Source organism: Aegilops tauschii, chromosome 3, assembly GCF_002575655.3.
Source record: "Aegilops tauschii subsp. strangulata cultivar AL8/78 chromosome 3, Aet v6.0, whole genome shotgun sequence".
Taxonomy (NCBI): domain Eukaryota; kingdom Viridiplantae; phylum Streptophyta; class Magnoliopsida; order Poales; family Poaceae; genus Aegilops; species Aegilops tauschii.
The window spans coordinates 444,557,117-444,576,030 of NC_053037.3; the positions used below are offsets into that span (position 1 = coordinate 444,557,117).

The window sequence follows — 18,914 nt, forward strand, 5'->3', positions numbered from 1 at the left end:
CGTGAATTATTCTAAAAAAAACTTACAATAAGCCGGAAGACAAGTTGACCAATCCCAACCGATCCTTACCGGTTCCTCTTACCACCGCCCAAGCCGTTGGATTCATCAACATGAAAAAAATAACAAGAGCAAGCTAACCGTCACTGCAGGAGCTTGGTTCCAAAACTCCAATGCATGCACACACACAGAGACTTCTCCTCACCTGTGACCTGTCCCCACCCTTGCTCGCCACCTCACATCCTCTCCGTCCCTACCACCTTCGTCTACCTTTCGTCATCCGCGCCCGGCTCCCCGCTTATATATACCGCCTCGCTCGCCGCACCACAATCCACCGCAGCCCTCAAATCCCACAGCCAGCTCAAAGCGCCGTGAACCACCACGCCTCGAACCCAGACAGTCTCCCAGGCAAAATGTGTAACTCCAACGTCAAGACCGCCGGCGTCGCCCAGATCGACGGCCGCCCGGTCCTGCAGCCGGCCGGCAACCGCGTCGCGGCGCCCGAAGGCGCCAAGCCGCTCAAGAAATCCCTGCAGAAGTCGCTCTCGATGCCTGCTTCGTATGACAATGCCGCTGCTGCTGCCGCCACCGCTTGCACGGCAGCGCCCAAGAGCACCGGCGCCGGCGAGTTCGCCCGCGCGGCGGCGGCGACGCCTTACCTCCTGCCGCCGACGCCGGCGAAGGCGGCAGGAGCCAAGGCGGCGGGCGGCAGGACGGCGGCGTCCACGGGCGCGGACAAGAGCAGGAAGCAGGCGCCCAGGAAGAGCGGCGCCGTGCTGCCGGTGGTGACGTTCGCGGCGCTGGAGGCGTTCGAGCTGGCCGGCCCCGCCGGGAGCATCGCGGCGGCGCAGCGGGAGCATGTCACGCAGGCGCAGGCGCAGCGCAAGATGCGGATCGCGCACTACGGGCGCACCGCCTCCTTCTCCCGGGTGGAGGGCAAGGTCGGGGCCACCGCCACCGCGCCCGCGACCGCCACCGCCGCGCTGGAGGAGAAGCGCTGCAGCTTCATCACGGCATACTCGGACCCCGTGTATGTCGCGTACCACGACGAGGAGTGGGGCGTGCCCGTGCACGACGACGAGTGAGTGGCCGCCATTTCTGCCCAACCACAGCACATCACATCAAAACCGACCGATCTTGGCAGCGATGGTTTCTCACATTTTTCTTTTCTTGCCCGGTCGACAGGTTGCTGTTCGAGATGCTGACGCTGTCCGGCGTGCAGGTCGGGGCCGACTGGGCTTCCATCCTCAGGAGGAGACACATCTACAGGTTGGTTTGGAGCGGAGCGATCGCCCATGCTGCTTTGCTTGCTTGGAGTAGTGCGTTTGCCGTGACGTTTGTGCTGATTTTGTGCTGTGCCTGGTCACGAATAGGGAGGCATTCTCCGGCTTCGACGTGGACGCGGTCGCCAAGTACACGGAGAAGCAGATGGCCTCCGTGAGCGCCGGGTATGGGCTGGACTTGGGCACCATCAGAGGCGCCGTCAACAACGCCTGCCGCATTCTCGAGGTACCGTCCGCTGCGCCCATTTGCCATATCTTAGATTTTTTCTGTTTGTGTTACTGCTCCCGGTTGATAGTAGAGTTGACAAGACAGTATCACAGTAGAAGCGAAAGCGAAGCTTAATTATAACAGAATCCCTGACAGCGTACACCCCAGTGGTGGACAGCTCTTGTATGAGCAGCAAGTGCTCTTTAAATGATACTATACTTTGCAGAAGCAAGGCAAGTGCGTCATAAAGCTCGATAGAACCAAAAAGAGGGATGCAACATTTGATAGCTGGAAAAGACGCTCATGCAACAGTCCACAAAATATTCTCCTCCGTGGTTGAAAAGAGTAGTGTGAGTGTTCCACACGACGTAACCGCTCGCAATTATGTTAGGCGCCTAACCACCAATCAACCACAGCTAGCCTTCCCTAAGTACGCATGTAGGTAGATGACGCCACCCCATTTTGTCAGAAGCACACCGACCACGGAGTATTTTAATAACCTGTATAATAGTAGTATCTACCAACTGCTACATTCTTAAGCAGTGTATAATATCTTAAGCCTCATTAGCAGCTAGGTTTAGAGGAAGGGAAGAAATCTAACGCTGTTTTCGCATGGACAAGCAGGTGAGGCGAGACTTCGGGTCGTTTGGCAAGTACGTGTGGGGGTTCGTGAACCACAAGCCGCTGTCGCCGGGGTACAAATACAGCCGGAAGATCCCGGTGAAGACGTCCAAGTCGGAGTCCATCAGCAAGGACATGGTCCGGCGAGGCTTCCGGTTCGTCGGCCCCACCGTGCTCCACTCCTTCATGCAGGCCGTCGGGCTCACCAACGACCACCTCGTCTCCTGCCCGCGCCACCGCGTCTGCTCCTCTTCCTCCTCCTCCGCCTAAGCTGACAGCCGGCCATGCACCGGCCGCCGCACAAAAAGAGAAAAAAAAGAAGATCTCGAAGAGACAGATGATACGAGATAGCCTCAGGCCTCAGCCCTCAACTCATGGGAGTAGTAGTATACGAAATCCGCGTGTGTATGTGTGTGTGCTCGGTCGGCACGCGTAGATAAACTGCGTGCCGCCCCTAATTAGCTTGCTTGGTAATCACTGCCAGTTCAGTTGGTACGTACTACGTGCGTGCATGTAATCGGGTGCTGCTGCTGCTGCGACTGCTCGGTGTATAGTCATTTTGTGTGATTGATCGGATTCGGATCGATGCTGTGTCTGTATAGTACGTCCTAGCCTTGTGTGCGGTGCAAGGTGGGTGCGTGCGTGCATGTGGTGTGCTAGCAGCTTTGCAATGGCTGCTGCACGCATATGATTCTCTTTCCTTTGTTCTTCCACGATAACGATGGCGATGGCGATGGCGATGTACCGAGGGCGGGCGGGTCATTAGGAAGGCGGGCCGTGTGGGCTACCCTCCTGCATGTGGGTGTGGGTGGCCTGGATTAAAGCGGGGGCACACTCACGCAGACAGGCCATGTGGTGTCACAGCAGGGCCCGATCGGCCACCTTTGGCGCATGTGATCCGCAGCCCTCCCTCGCGGGTCGCGGCCGGTCTCGCGACCCATCCAACCAATCCATCCATGCGCTGTGCGCGCGAATAGGACGACCGGCACGGACCCAGGCCACCGCGCTGCCCACCTCCTCGCCTCTCCGGCCAGCTACGCCCACTTCCATTCCATGCGCTGTGTTTCCGTGGTTGCTTGCTTCCATCGTGAGTTCCCAACACGACTAGGACTCGTTATCTGGTCTCACGAGCGCATCCCATCCCATTCCCATCCCCGCAGGAATCTTGGCATGTGCTACTCTTCCGGGCGTTTGGTGCCTAGCTTCCATGCGTCTTCCCTGCAGCCACAGCTTTCTTGTTGTTTATACATGCGAGTTTTTGCATTGTATTTGTATCCATGCGTATGAATGCTGCGGGTGGCGGTGGAGGGCTCGGCTTAATTGATGGTTTCATGATGGCAACAGCTAGCTAGCCTGTGGATCAAGGTTAGTTAGGCGGGCCCGGCTGCTCGCAACTGACAACGTCGCCATGATTCAGCTGGATCGCTCGTCTCCCTGCTTACTCAGATTGGCATGCAAGGTGATGCCGTACTGGCATGTAGAAGTATGTATACATACGTGATGTTACTTTCTGACATTTAATACGACGACGGCAACGTCTCATGAACGACTTCTGAGGCGTAATTTGACGCCAAGTGGGTGTTATCATTCTGTCTAGGCTTGGTTTGCTCGTCGTACAGGGAGGCTATGGCCAGTTGATATGACTGCGACCTGCCGTTATCTACTTATTTGTCTACCAGTTACATGCACGCGCCAAGTGCACTACCTAGAGATTCTTCTTCCACACCACAGGTCCAATCCTTTTCACTTTGCAGCTTCGTACCCCGAACGCTGCAATGCAACTGCGGGTTCAACTGGCTAAAATAGTGGCTTTCGTATTTAGCCGTGGAACTTCTTTTTCTATCTCACGCTTTGTCCAACTTTCATGCATTCATGACAGTGTCGTCCATTCTCACTAGTATTAACAGTGTTAAAGGACACCTAGAAAGAAGATTTTGCCTCAGATGCGGTGTACGGCATTTCGGAGCTCGGCCTCCATGGAGGCTGATTTTTTTGTTGAAAACAAAAAACAAAATTCATACTTTTAAGTTTAAAAAAATCTGAAAACAATTGTAGTCCATAAGGATGTGATGTATATGTGTGTAAAATTTTAGAATGAATACCTTGAGATGCGATCTGTGCAAAAAGAACAAATTCATGGATTTTTGGGATGAATAGTATCATCTGATGAAAAGCCACAAATTAGACTTTTTTGCACAGCCCTCATTTTAATGTATTTCGTCCAAAAAATTACACACATGTGTGTATGCTTGTATTTTTTTTTCAGAAATTTTCGAAATGTAAAAATATGAATTTTGGCAAATTTTGACTTTTTCAAAAATCGGCCTCCATGGAGGCCAAGCGAGCTCCAAAAGCTATTTTCGCAATATTGTGATATATTTTGTCATGGTTCTATTAGGTACAGTCAACGCCGACACCAAAATGTTGTTCTATCGCATCCCCGGAACTGGTTTTAGTGCAAGAAACTTCTACACAGTTCGTATATCTCATGCTTGGATTTTAATTTAAAAATGGGCCAGAACTTCTACTTGGATTTTAATTTGAAAATGGGCCATAACTTCCCATGTATTTTGTACACCGTTCGTATATACATAATCACTTTAGCTATATGTAAGTTGATTAAATTTTAAATTTGGATAAGCCAATTTTCTGATTGTTGATTAATTTGTAAGGATTTGTGCTCATCTTTTTCTTTTGTTGTTTCATAGCTTGCTGGGCTGAATTTTTAATTTACCCCTTTTTGTGGTAAGTCACCTTTCTACTAGGCTTGAGGCCCACTAACTGTTGCCTTTTTTGTAATGTTTGTATGTGCTTTTCCTTTTTTAGTTGGTTTTTTCTCTCTATATGAGTATTTTTAGGATGGTGAATGACTGTAAATGTATAAACATAAGTGCTATACAATATATGTGTAAATTATACTACGTGTTAAAAATGTACTATTATATGCTTATTCTTTGCATATTACAAAAAGTGCAATTTCAGTGCAAAGTTCGGTGTAAACTTTTTAAGTTTTTCCTTCATTTCCTTTCTTCTTAAATGGTAATACCAGTGTCTTCATTTTTATCCTACAAAACTCCATTAATTTAATTTAATTTATTATTTCATTTCCTTGCCTTTTAAGGATAATATCAATGCCACTGATTTATTACTTCTTACGAAACTTCATTCTTGTAAAATTTTCAGTATTATACGCTAATTCTTCCGTATAATACAAAGCACAACTTTTTTTCTAAATTGGATCCGAATTTTGTCAGTATTTGTTTATTTTTTCCTTTCATTCTTCTTAAGGGTAATACCAATGCCACCAATCGATTCTTCCTCAGAAACGTAAATTATTTTGATTTTATTTTAGTTTTTACTTTACTTTATATTATTTTCTTCTTACGGGTAACACAAATTCGAATAACTCATTCCTTCTTAGGAAATTTATAATTTTGGAAATTCCACTATTTATATGTTTATTTTTTTCATATCACAAATAAACTTAATTTATGTATAACTTGTGTGCAAATTTTACATTATGTTTTTATTTGATTTCTTATGAAATGGTGGTAATACCGACGCCACTAATTCATTCTTTTTTAGAAAACTTTCTTATCTTGATTTGGTTTTAGTATTATTTTATTTTATTTCTTATTTAAGGGTAATACCAATGCCACTAATTCATTCTTTTTTAGAAAAACCTTTTGATTTTGTTTATTATTTCATTTGCTTGCTTCTTCAAGGGTAATATGAATGCCACTAATTCATTACTTCTTATGAAACTTTAGTTTTTTTTAAATTCACACTATTATATGCTAATTCTTCCATATCATAAAATGCATTACTTTTGTGAAAATTATGTCCAAATTTTGTCATTATTTTTTATATATTTTTATTTCTTCTTGAAGGGTACTACCAATGCCACTAATCGATTATTCCTCGAAAACCTTCATTATTTTGATTTTTTTAATTTTCTTTCTTCTTAAGGATAATACAAATTATACTAATTCAATCCTTCTTATGAAATTTATTATTTTGGAAATTCCAGTATTCATGTATTTATTTTTGCTTATTACAAAAATATATAATTTATGTGTAAATTGTGTGCAAAACTTGACAATGTTTTTTTTTACTTTCTTTCTACTTAAATGGTAATATCAGTGCCACTAATTCATTCTTTCTTTGAAAACTTCATTATCTTGATCTTTTTAGTATTTATCTAAATTAATTCTTACCTAAGGCCAATACAAATACCACTAATTCATTCCTTCTTGAAACTTTTTTTGTGAAAATTACAGTATTATATGCTTATTTTTGCATATTATTGAAAAGCACAATTTCTGTGTAGATTGTGTGCAAATTTTGTCTTTTTTTTGCTTAAAGGGTAACATCAATACCGCTAATTCATCTGTTCTTAGAAAAAAAACATCATTTTTATTTAGTTTTAATTTTTGTTTCATTATCTTAGTATAGAAAACTAGACATATTATAGGCCCGCCTACGCCTTTTCTCGTCATCCTCATGTGAAGATTAATTTAACTCTAACTTTGTATATCTAGACATACCTCTTTATCGTAATTAAGTTTCATTGGATCGATCGATAAAAACTTACACATAGAATATATATCTATAAACTCTAACACTTCTGTGTAGTTTCTAGGATCTGTTCAACAAAACATACTACTATATCTAGCTAGCTTGTGCTTTGTAGTATTTCGCACGGAGATAAATTTATGGATGAATTTTATCTTGAGAAATCATACAATCGTGAAGGTTTTACTGTTTTGAGTTCTCCAAAGATCAAGTGAGGAGACACCAAGTGAGAGTATGCATTTACGCACTTGTGGCGTTGGATGACATTTGATAGTCGCTCGCTGCATGGGTGCAGGTAGGTGCTAGCGATAAGCCGTCTCGCCATCATTTATGTGTTTTTGCTTTTCTTTTTTAGTTGGTTTTTCTTTTCTCTATATGAGTATTTTTAGGATGGTCGGTGAGTATAGATGTTTAAACACAAGTGCTATACAATATATGTGTAAATTACACTAGGTGTTAAAAGTGTATTATTATATGCTTATTCTTTGTAAATTACAAACAATGCAATTTCAGTGCAAAGGTGGGTGCAATTTTTTAAAAGTTTTTTCTTCCATTTTATTTCTTCTTAAATGATAGTACCAGTTTCACTAATTCATTTCTTTTCTTGCAAAAACTTCATTATTTTGATTTGTTTATTATTTAATTTTCTTGCTTCTTTAAGGGCAATGTCAATGCCACTAATTAATCACTTCTTACGGAACTTTATTTTGTAAATTTCCACGATTATATGCTAATTCTTCCATATAATAGAAAGTGCAATTTTTGTGTAAATTGTGTCCTAATTTTGTTATTATTTGTTTAATTTTTTCCCTTTCTTTCTTCAGGGTAATACCAATGCCACTAATCATTGATTCTTTCTAAGAAACATTCATTATTTTGATTTTGTTTTAGTTTTTATTGTTTATTTTATTTCTTCTTGAGGATAATACAAATTTCACTAATCCATTCCTTCTTAAGAAATTTATTATCAAACTCCACTGTATGTTTACTTTTGCATATCACAAAAATCATATGTCTAAAATATGTGCAAATTTTGACATTTTTTATTTTTCCATTTTCTTTCTTCTGAAGTCAATGCCACTAATTCATTCTTTCTTATAGAAGTTCTTTATTTGGGATTTGTTTTAGTATTTATTTCATTTTCTTGCTTATTTAAGGGTAATACCAATGCCACTAATTCATTTCTTCTTATTAAACTTTATTTTTTGCAATAATTATACTATTATATGCTTATTCTTGCATATTGTGAAAAACACAATTTCTGTGAAAATTGTGTGCAAAATTTGTCTTTATATTTTTTGTCTTAAAGGGTAAAATCAATGCCACTAATTCATTCTTTCTTAGAGTTATTATTATTATTTTGATTTATTTTTAATTTTCATTTCATTATCTTAGTATAGATAATTACACATATTATAGGCATGCCTACGTCTTTTCTCGCTATCTTCATCCGAAGATTAATTGAACACTAACTTCATATATACACACATACCTTGTATCGTAGTTAAGTTTGATGTCTACTACACAACCTTCTTCTTGTAGACGTTGTTGGGCCTCCAAATGCAGAGGTTTGTAGGACAGTAGCAAATTTCCTCAAGTGGATGACCTAAGGTTTATCAATCCGTGGGAGGCGTAGGATGAGTCTCTCTCAAACAACCCTGCAACCAAATAATAAAGAGTCTCTTGTGTCCCCAACACACCCAATACAATGGTAAATTGTATAGGTGCACTAGTTTGGCGAAGAGATGGTGATACAAGTGCAATGCGGATGATAGATATAAGTTTTTGTAATCTAAAAATATAAAAACAGCAAGGTAACTAATGATAAAAGTGAGCACAAACGATATTGCAATGCTAGGAAACAAGGCCTAGGGTTCATACTTTCACTAGTGCAAGTTCTCTCAACAATAATAACATAATTGGATCATATAACTATCCCTCAACATGCAACAAAGCGTCACTCCAAAGACACTAATAGCGGAGAACAAACGAAGAGATTATGGTAGGGTACGAAACCACCTCAAAGTTATCCTTTCTGATCGATCTATTCAAGAGTCCATAGTAAAATAACATGAAGCTATTCTTTCCGTTCGATCTATCCTAGAGTTCATACTAGAATAACACCTTAAGACACAAATCAACCAAAACCCTAATGTCACCTAGATACTCCAATGTCACCTCAAGTATTCATGGGTATGATTATACGATATGCATCACACAATCTCAAATTCATCTATTCAACCAACACAAAGAACTTCAAAGAGTGCCCCAAAGTTTCTACCGGAGAGTCAAGACGAAAACGTGTGCCAACCCTATGCATAAGTTCACAAGGTCACTGAACCCGCAAGTTGATCACCAAAACATACATCAAGTAGATCACGTGAATATCCCATTGTCACCACAGATAAGCACATGCAAGACATACATCAAGTGTTCTCAAATCCTTAAAGACTCAATCCGATAAGATAACTTCAAAGGGAAAACTCAATCCATTACAAGAGAGTAGAGGGGTAGAAACATCATAAGATCCAACTATAATAGCAAAGCTCGCGATACATCAAGATCGTGCCAGATCAAGAACACAAAAGAGAGAGAGATCAAACACATAGCTACTGGTACATACCCTCAGCCCCGAGGGTGAACTACTCCCTCCTCGTCATGGAGAGCGCCGGGATGATGAAGATGGCCGCCGGTGATGGATCCCCCCTCCGGCAGGGTGCCGCAACAGGGTCCCGATTGGTTTTTGGTGGCTACAGAGGCTTGCGGCGGCGGAACTCCCGATCTAGGTTTGTTTCTGGAGGTTTCTGTATTTACAGGAATTTTTGGCGTAGGTCTCACGTCAGGGGGGTCTCCGAGCCGTCCACGAGATAGGGGGCGCGCCCAGGGGGTAGGGCGCGCCCCCACCCTCGTGGGCAGCCCGGGACTCTTCTGGCCCGACTCTTTTACTCCGGGGGCTTCTTTTGGTCCATAAAAAATCATCAAAAATTGGCACGTCAATTGGACTCCGTTTGGTATTCCTTTTCTGTAAAACTCAAAAACAAGGAAAAACAGAAACTGGCACTAGGCTCTAGGTTAATAGGTTAGTCCCAAAAATCATATAAAATAACATATAAAACATCCAAGATTGATAATATAATAGCATGGAACAATAAAAAATTATAGATACGTTGGAGACGTATCAGCATCCCCAAGCTTAAATCCTGCTCGTCCTCGAGTAGGTAAATGATAAAAACAGAATTTTTGATGTGGAATGCTGATACGTCTCCAACGTATCTATAATTTTTGATTGTTCCATGCTATATTATATTCTGTTTTGGATGTTTAATGGGATTTATTATACACTTTTATATTATTTTTGGGACTAACCTATTAACCGGAGGCCCAACCCAAATTGCTGTTTTTTTGCCTATTACAGTGTTTCGAAGGAAAGGAATATCAAACGGAGTCCAAACGGAATGAAACCTTCGGGAACGTGATTTTCGAAACAAACCTGATCCAGAGGACTTTGAGTGGACGTCAAGCAATCAACGAGGAGGCCACGAGGCAGGGGGGCGCGCCTACCCCCCTGGGCGTGCCCTCTGTCGGTGTCAAAATCGGCGGATCTCGGGTAGGGGGTCCCGAACTGTGCGTCTAGGATCGATGGTAACAGGAGACGGGGGACACGATGTTTACCCAGGTTCGGGCCCTCTCTATGGAGGTAATACCCTACTTCCTGCTTGATTGATCTTGATGAATATGAGTGTTACAAGAGTTGATCTACCACGAGATCGTAATGGCTAAACCCTAAAAGTCTAGCCTATGTAAATATGGTAATGAATGTGTCCTATCCGGACTATGCTCTCCGGTTTATATAGACACCGGAGAGATCTAGGGTTACATGGAGTCGGTTACATAAGAAGGAATCTTCACAGCTGGTCGCCTAGCTTGCCGTCCACGCTAAGGAGAGTCCAATCCGGACGCGAGTATGGTCTTCGGCCTTCATGTCTTCACCGCCCATCAATCCGGCCCAATGAATAACAGTCCGGACGCCCGAGGACCCCTTAGTCCAGGACTCCCTCAGTAGCCCCTGAACCTGGCTTCAATGACGAGGAGTCCGGCGCACAGATTGTCTTCGACATTGCAAGGCGGGTTCCCCTTTCTCCGAACTCCAAGATAGTCTTCGGATGCGATGATTGTATCCGGACTTGTTACACACACCATACACAACCGCAGAGAGAATATAATATTTGCACGAATCTAATATGTTGACATCTTCTTTATAACACGACATCGCGTCTGCCCGGTCATAATTTCGAACCGTTTCTCTTCTGCCATCCCACGTTTCGAGACGCGGTTGCTATTGGCATGTCTTGTCGAAGCAGAGATCGTGTCCCCTTATTGCGGGATTCTCATCAATGCGGGCATGGGTAACCCAAACGTGCCGTTTATATGGCCCTTGGGAACAGGCCAGTTTCTAGGATGAGTGGGGAGCCGCTTGATATTCGCGGCCTTTATAAGGGGATAAGGACACTCTCCCTTTACCCACACCCTTCTTCATCTTCAGTTCTTCCGTCCTCAAGCTCTAGCGCCCAAGCTTTAGCTTTTCCTCGTTCGAGAAGGCACTCCAATCATGTCCGGGTCCGGAGCTGGAGGCAAGTGGATGGCCTCTTCTGTCAAGAAGAAGGACATCACGGAGCTCCGGGAGGCCGGCTATTTAGCCAAGGAGATTGCTCACCGACTCCCGGCAAAAGGGCAAATCGTCCCTACCCCCGAGCCCCACGAGAGGGTTGTGTTTCTCGTACACTTCGTCCGCGGGCTGGGGTTCCCCCTTCATCCATTTGTCCGTGGATTGATGTTTTACTATGGATTGGACTTCCACGATCTGGCCCCCAACTTTATACTCAATATCTCAGCATTTATCATTGTATGCGAAGCCTTTCTCCGCATCCCGCCTCACTTCGGCCTATGGCTGAAGACCTTCAACGTGAAACCGAAGGTGGTGAGCGGCCAACAAGTAGAGTGCGGGGGCGCTATGGTGGGCAAAATGCCCAATGTCACCTGGCCCGAAGGCTCCTTCGCGGAGACGGTGAAAGGATGGCATTCGGGGTGGTTTTACATCACCGAGCCGCGTGACGCTAATTGGGTAGCAGCCCCAGAATTCCGATCCGGAGTTTCGATGCGGCTCACTTCCTGGCAAGAGAAGGGTCTGACCTAGGGATCTTTGGACGAGATATCTGGGCTCCAGACATGCGTCCAGTGTTGGAAATATGCCCTGGAGGCAATAATAAATAGGTTATTATTATATTTCCTTGTTCATGATAATCGTTTATTATCCATGCTAGAATTGTATTGATAGGAAACTCAGATACATGTGTGGATACATAGACAACACCATGTCCCTAGTAAGCCACTAGTAGACTAGCTCGTTGATCAATAGATGGTTACGGTTTCCTGACCATGGACATTGGATGTCGTTGATAACGGGATCACATCATTAGGAGAATGATGTGATGGACAAGACCCAATCCTAAGCCTAGCACAAGATCGTGTAGTTCGTTTGCTCAGAGCTTTTCTAATGTCAAGTATCACTTCCTTAGACCATGAGATTGTGCAACTCCCGGATACCGTAGGAATGCTTTGGGTGCACCAAACATCACAACGTAACTGGGTGACTATAAAGGTGCACTACAGGTATCTCCGAAAGTGTCTGTTGGGTTGGCACGAATCGAGACTGAGATTTGTCACTCCGTGTAAACGGAGAGGTATCTCTGGGCCCACTCGGTAGGACATCATCATAATGTGCACAATGTGACCAAGGAGTTGATCACGGGATGATGTGAGTTACGGAACGAGTAAAGAGACTTGCCGATAACGAGATTGAACAAGGTATCGGGATACCGACGATCGAATCTCGGGCAAGTAACATACCGATGGACAAAGGGAATTGCATACGGGATTGATTGAATCCCCGACATCGTGGTTCATCTGATGAGATCATCGTGGAACATGTGGGAGCCAACATGGGTATCCAGATCCCGCTGTTGGTTATTGACCGGAGAACGTCTCGGTCATGTCTGCATGGTTCCCGAACCCGTAGGGTCTACACGCTTAAGGTTCGATGACGCTAGGGTTATAGGGAAAGTATGTACGTGGTTACCGAATGTTGTTCAGAGTCTCGGATGAGATTCCGGACGTCACGAGGAGTTCCGGAATGGTCCGGAGGTAAAGATTTATATATGGGAAGTCCTGTTTTGGTCACCGGAAAAGTTTCGGGTGAAATCGGTAATGTACCGGGACCACTGGGAGGGTCCCGGGGGTCCACCAAGTGGGGCCACCAGCCCCAGAAGGCTGCGTGGGCCAAGTGTGGGAGGGTACCAGCCCCAGGTGGGCTGGTGCGCCCCCCCACCAAGGCCCAAGGCGCATGGGAGAGTGGGAGGGGCAAACCCTAGGTCCAGATGGGCCTTAGGGCCCATCTAGTGGGGCGCCCCCCTCTCCTCCCCTTGGCCGCCCCCCCTTGATGGGATCTAGGGCTGGCCGCCTCCTCTTGGGGGTGGAAACCCTAAGGGGGGCGCAGCCCCCTCCCCCCTATATATAGTTGAGGTTTGGGCTGCCATATGGACACGAGAACGTCTCCTTTTTGGCGCAGCCCTACCCCTCTTCCTCGTCCTCCTCTCCCGCGGTGCTTGGCGAAGCCCTGCGGGATTGCCACGCTCCTCCTCCACCACCATGCCGTCGGGTTGCTGCTGGATGGAGTCTTCCCCAACCTCTCCCTCTCTCCTTGCTGGATCAAGGCGTGGGAGACGTCAGCGGGCTGCACGTGTGTTGAATGCGGAGGCACCGTTCTTTCGGTGCTTAGATCGGAATCAACCGCGATCTGAATCGCTACGAGTACGACTCCCTCATCCGCGTTCTTGCAATGCTTCCGCATCGCGATCTACGAGGGTATGTAGATTCACTCCCCTTCCCCTCGTTGCTAGATTACTCCATAGATTGATCTTGGTGATGCGTAGAAAATTTTGAATTTCTGCTACGTTCCCCAACAGTGGCATCATGAGCTAGGTCTATGCGTATTTTCTATGCACGAGTAGAACACAAAGTAGTTGTGGGCGTCGATGTTGTCAATTCTTCTTGCCGCTACTAGTCTTATCTTGTTTCGGCGGCATTGTGGGATGAAGCGGCCCGGACCGACCTTACACGTACACTTACGTGAGACAGGTTCCACCGACTGACATGCACTAGTTGCATAAGGTGGCTAGCGGGTGTCTGTCTCTCCCACTTTAGTCTGAACGGATTCGATGAAAAGGGTCCTTATGAAGGGTAAATAGAAATTGGCATATCACGTTGTGGTTTTACGTAGGTAAGAAACGTTCTTGCTAGAAACCTATACAAGCCACGTAAAAACTTGCAACAACAATTAGAGGACGTCTAACTTGTTTTTGCAGCATGTGCTATGTGATGTGATATGGCCAGAAGATATGATGAATGATATATGTGATGTATGAGATTGATCATATTCTTGTAATAGGAATCACGACTTGCATGTCGATGAGTATGACAACCGGCAGGAGCCATAGGAGTTGTCTTTATTTTTTGTATGACCTGCGTGTCATTGAATAACGCCATGTAAGTTACTTTACTTTATTGCTAAGCGCGTTAGCCATAGAAGTAGAAGTAACCGTTGGCGTGACAACTTCAAGAAGACACAATGATGGAGATCATGATGATGGAGATCATGGTGTCATGCCGGTGACAAAGATGATCATGGTGCCCCGAAGATGGAGATCAAAGGAGCAAAATGATATTAGCCATATCATGTCACTATTTGATTGCATGTGATGTTTATCATGTTATGCATCTTATTTGCTTAGAACGACGGTAGTAAGTAAGATGATCCCTCACTAAAAATTTCAAGAGACGTGTTCCCCCTAACTGTGCACCGTTGCGAAGGTTCGTTGTTTCGAAGCACCACGTGATGATCGGGTGTGATAGATTCTAACGTTCGAATACAACAGGTGTTGACGAGCCTGGCATGTACAGACATGGCCTCGGAACACATGCAAAACACTTAGGTTGACTTGACGAGCCTAGCATGTACAGACATGGCCTCGGAACACAAGAGACCGAAAGGTCGAACATGAGTCGTATAGGAGATACGATCAACATGGAGATGTTCACCGATGATGACTAGTCCGTCTCACGTGATGATCGGACACGGCCTAGTTTGACTCGGATCATGAATCACTTAGATGACTAGAGGGATGTCTATCTGAGTGGGAGTTCAATAATCAGATGAACTTCATTATCATGAACATAGTCAAAAGGTCTTTGCAAATTATGTCATACGCTTTAGTTCTACTATTTAAGATATGTTCCTAGAGAAAATTTAGTTGAAAGTTGATAGTAGCAATTATGCGGACTGGGTCCGTAAACTGAGGATTGTCCTCATTGCTGCACAGAAGGCTTATGTCCTTAATGCACCGCTCGGTGTGCTGAACCTCAACGTCGTCTGTAGATGTTACGAAACATCTGGCATACACGTTTTGATGACTACGTGATAGTTCAATGCGTAATGCTAACGGTTTAGAATTGTGGCATAAGAGACATTTTTGAAACGTCGCAGAACATATGAGATGTTCCGAAGACTGAAATTGGGATTTCAGACTAGTGCCCACGTCAAGAGGTATGAGACCTCTGACAAGTTTCTTAAGCCTGCAAACTAAGGGAGAAAAGCTCAATCGTTGAGCATGTGCTCAGATTGTCTGAGTGCCACAATCGCTTGAATCGAGTGGGAGTTAATCTCCCAGATGAGATAGTGATAGTTCTCCATAGTCACTGCCACCAAGCTAGTAGAGCTTCGTGATGAACTATAACATATCAGGGATAGTTATGATGATCCTTGAGCTATTCGCGATGTTTGACACCGCGAAAGTAGAAATCAAGAAGGATCATCAATTGTTGATGGTTAGTAAAACCACTAGTTTCTAGAGGGGCAAGGGCAAAAGGGATACTTCATGAAACAGCAAATCGTTTGCCGCTCTAGTGAAGAATCCCAAGGTTGAACCCAAACCCGAGACTAAGTGCTTCTGCAATGAGGGGAATGGTCACTGAACCAGTACTACCCTAGATACTTGGTAGATGAGAAGGCAGGCAAGGTCGACAGAAGTATATTGGATATACATTATATGAATGTGTACTTTACTAGTACTCCTAGCAGCACCAGGGTATTAGATACCGGTTCGGTTACTAAGTGTTAGTAACTCGAAATAAAAGAGCTGCGGAATAAACGGAGACTAGCTAAAGGTGAGATGACGATATGTGTTGGAAGTGTTTCCAAGGTTGATGTGATCAAGCATCGCATGCTCCCTCTACCATCGAGATTTGGTGTTTGCGTTGAGCATGATTGGATTATGTTTATCGCAATACGGTTATTCATTTAAGGAGAATAATGGTTACTCTGTTTATTTGAATAATACCTTCAATGGTCTTGCACCTAAAATGAATCTCGATCGTAGTGATACACATGTTCATGCCAAAAGATATAAGATAGTAATGATAGTACCACATACTTGTGGCACTGCAATTGAGTCATATTGGTATAGAACGCATGAAGAAGCTCCATGTAGATGGATCTTTGGACTCAGTCGTTTTTGAAAAGATTGAGACATGCGAACCATGTCTGTTGGTATATATGCATGAAGAAACTCCATGCAGATGGATCGTTTGGACTCACTTGATTTTGAATCACTTGAGACATGCAAATCATACCACATGGGCAAGATGACTGAAGGGCCTCGTTTTCAGTAAGATGGAACAAGAGAGCAACTTATTAGAAGTAATACATTTTGATGTATGCAGTCCAATGAGTGCTGAGGCATGCAGTGGATATCGTTATGTTCTTACTTCACAGATGATTTGAGTAGATGCTGAGTGTATTTACTTGATGAAACACGAGTCTGAATTATTGAAAGGTTCAAGTAATTTCAGAGTGAAATTGAAGATCGTCGTGACAAGAGGATAAAATGTCTGTGATATGATCATAGAGATGAGTATCTGAGTTACGAGTTTGGCACACAATTAAGACATTGTGGAAAGTGTTTCACAATTAATACCGCCTGGAACACCATAGTGTGATGGTGTGTCCGAACATCATAACTGCACCCTATTGGATATGGTGCATGCCATGATGTCTCTTATCGAATTACCACTATCGTTTATGGGTTAGGCATTAGAGACAACCGCATTCACTTTAAAAGGGGCACCACGCAATTCCGTTGAGACGACACCGTTTAGAGAAACTTAAGTTGTCGTTTTCTTAAAAGTTTGGGGCTGCGATGCTTATGTGAAAAAGTTTCAAGCTGATAAGCTCGAACCCAAAGCGGATAAATACATCTTCATAGAAAACCCAAAACAGTTGGGTATACCTCCTATTTCAGATCTGGAAGCAAAAGTAATTGCTTCTAGAAACAGGTCCTTTCTCGAGGAAAAGTTTCTCTCGAAAGAATTGAGTGGGAGGATGGTGGAGACTTGATAAGGTTATTGAACCGTCACTTCAACTAGTGTGTAGCAGGGCACAGGAAGTTGTTCCTGTGGCACCTACACCAATTGAAGTGGAAGCTTATGATAGTGATCATGAAACTTCGGATCAAGTCACTACCAAACCTCGTAGGACGACGAGGATGCGTGCTACTTCAGAGTGGTACATGATCCTGTCTGAGATATCATGTTGTTGGACAATACTGAACCTACGAGCTATGGAGAAGCGATGGTGGGCCCATATTCCGACAAATGGTTAGAAGCCATAAAATCCGAGAGGATCCATGTATGAAAACAAAGTATAGACTTTGAGAGTACTACTTGATGGTCGTAAGGCTGTTGAGGTAAATGGATCTTTAAGAAGAAGACGGACATGGACGGTAATGTTACCGTCTATGAAGCTCGACTTGTGGCAAAGAGTATTTCCACAATTTCAAGGAGTTGACTACGATGAGATTTGCTCATCCGTAGCGATGCTTAGGTCCGTCGGAATCATGTTGGCATTAGCTGCATTTATGAAATCTGGCAGATGGATGTCAAAACAAGTTTCCTTGCCAGTTTTCGTAAGGAAAGGTTGTATGTGATACAATCAGAAAGGTTTTGTCGATCCTAAGGATGCTAAAAGGTATGCTAGCTCCAGCGATCCTTCTAAGGACTGGAGTAAGCATCTCGGAGTTGGAATGTACGCTTTGATGAGATGATCAAAGATTTTGGATTTATACAATGTTTATTAGAAACTTGTATTTACAATAAAGTGAGTGGGAGCGCTACAACATTTCTGATAAGTATATGTGAATGACATATTGTTGATCCGAAATGATGTAAAATTTCTGGAAAGCATAAAGGGTTGTTTGAAAGGAGTTTTTCAAAGGAAGACCTGGATAAAGCTGCTTACACATTGGGCATCAAGATCTATAGAGATAGATCAAGACGCCTGATGATACTTTCAAAGAACGCACACCTTGACATGATTTTGAAAGAGTTCAAATAGATCAGCAAAGAAGGAGTTCTTGGCTGTGTTACAAGGTGTGAGTATTGAGTAAGACTCAAGACCTGACCACAGCAGAAGAAAGAGAAAGGACGAAGGTCGTCCCCTATGCTTCAGACGTAGGCTCTACAGTATGCTATGCTGTGTACCGCACATGAAGTGTGCCTTGCCATGAGTTGGTCAAGGGGTACAATAGTGATCCGGGAATGGATCACATGACAGCGGTCGAACTTATCCTTAGTATCTAGTGGACTAAGGAATTTTCTCGATTATGGAGGTGAAAAGGAGTTCGTCGTAAAGGGTTACATCAATGCGAACTTTGACACTAATCCGGATGACTCTGAGTAGTAAACCGGATTCGTATAGTAGAACAATTATTTGAAATGGCTCCAAATAGCGCGTGGTAGCATCCACAAGATGACATAGATATTCATAAAGCACACACGGATCTGAAAGGTTCAGACCCGTTGACTAATAACCTCTCTCACAAGCATAACATGATCAAACCAGAACTCATTGAGTGTTAATCACATAGAGATGTGAACTAGATTGTTGACTCTAGTAAACTCTTGGGTGTTTGGTCACATGGTGATGTGACCTGTCAGTGTTAATCACATGGTGATGTGAACTAGATTATTGACTCTAGTGCAAGTGGGAGACTGTTGGAAATATGCCCTAGAGGCAATAATAAATAGGTTATTATTATATTTCCTTGTTCATGATAATCGTT

The 18,914-nt window shown here is 43.9% G+C and overlaps 1 protein-coding gene across 1 annotated transcript; it reads left to right on the forward strand.

The window, feature by feature from the left end:
- Positions 1 to 309: 309 nt before the first annotated feature.
- Positions 310 to 2,693, forward strand: LOC109779821 (uncharacterized). Its single transcript, XM_020338442.4, has 4 exons — positions 310 to 1,078; positions 1,183 to 1,266; positions 1,371 to 1,506; positions 2,113 to 2,693. The coding sequence occupies exons 1-4, from the start codon at positions 411 to 413 to the stop codon at positions 2,377 to 2,379; spliced, it is 1,155 nt and encodes a 384-aa protein (XP_020194031.1). The 5' UTR covers positions 310 to 410; the 3' UTR covers positions 2,380 to 2,693.
- The last annotated feature ends 16,221 nt before the right edge of the window (positions 2,694 to 18,914 follow it).

What these genes read in the sequence shown, in the direction of transcription:
- LOC109779821 (XM_020338442.4), top strand. Translation starts at nt 411, where the DNA reads ATGTGTAACTCCAACGTCAAGACCGCCGGCGTCGCCCAGATCGACGGC. An exon ending in AGGAGGAGACACATCTACAG is followed by an intron (nt 1,267 to 1,370) that starts GTTGGTTTGGAG and finishes GGTCACGAATAG; the next exon opens with GGAGGCATTCTCCGGCTTCG. An exon ending in ACGCCTGCCGCATTCTCGAG is followed by an intron (nt 1,507 to 2,112) that starts GTACCGTCCGCT and finishes ATGGACAAGCAG; the next exon opens with GTGAGGCGAGACTTCGGGTC.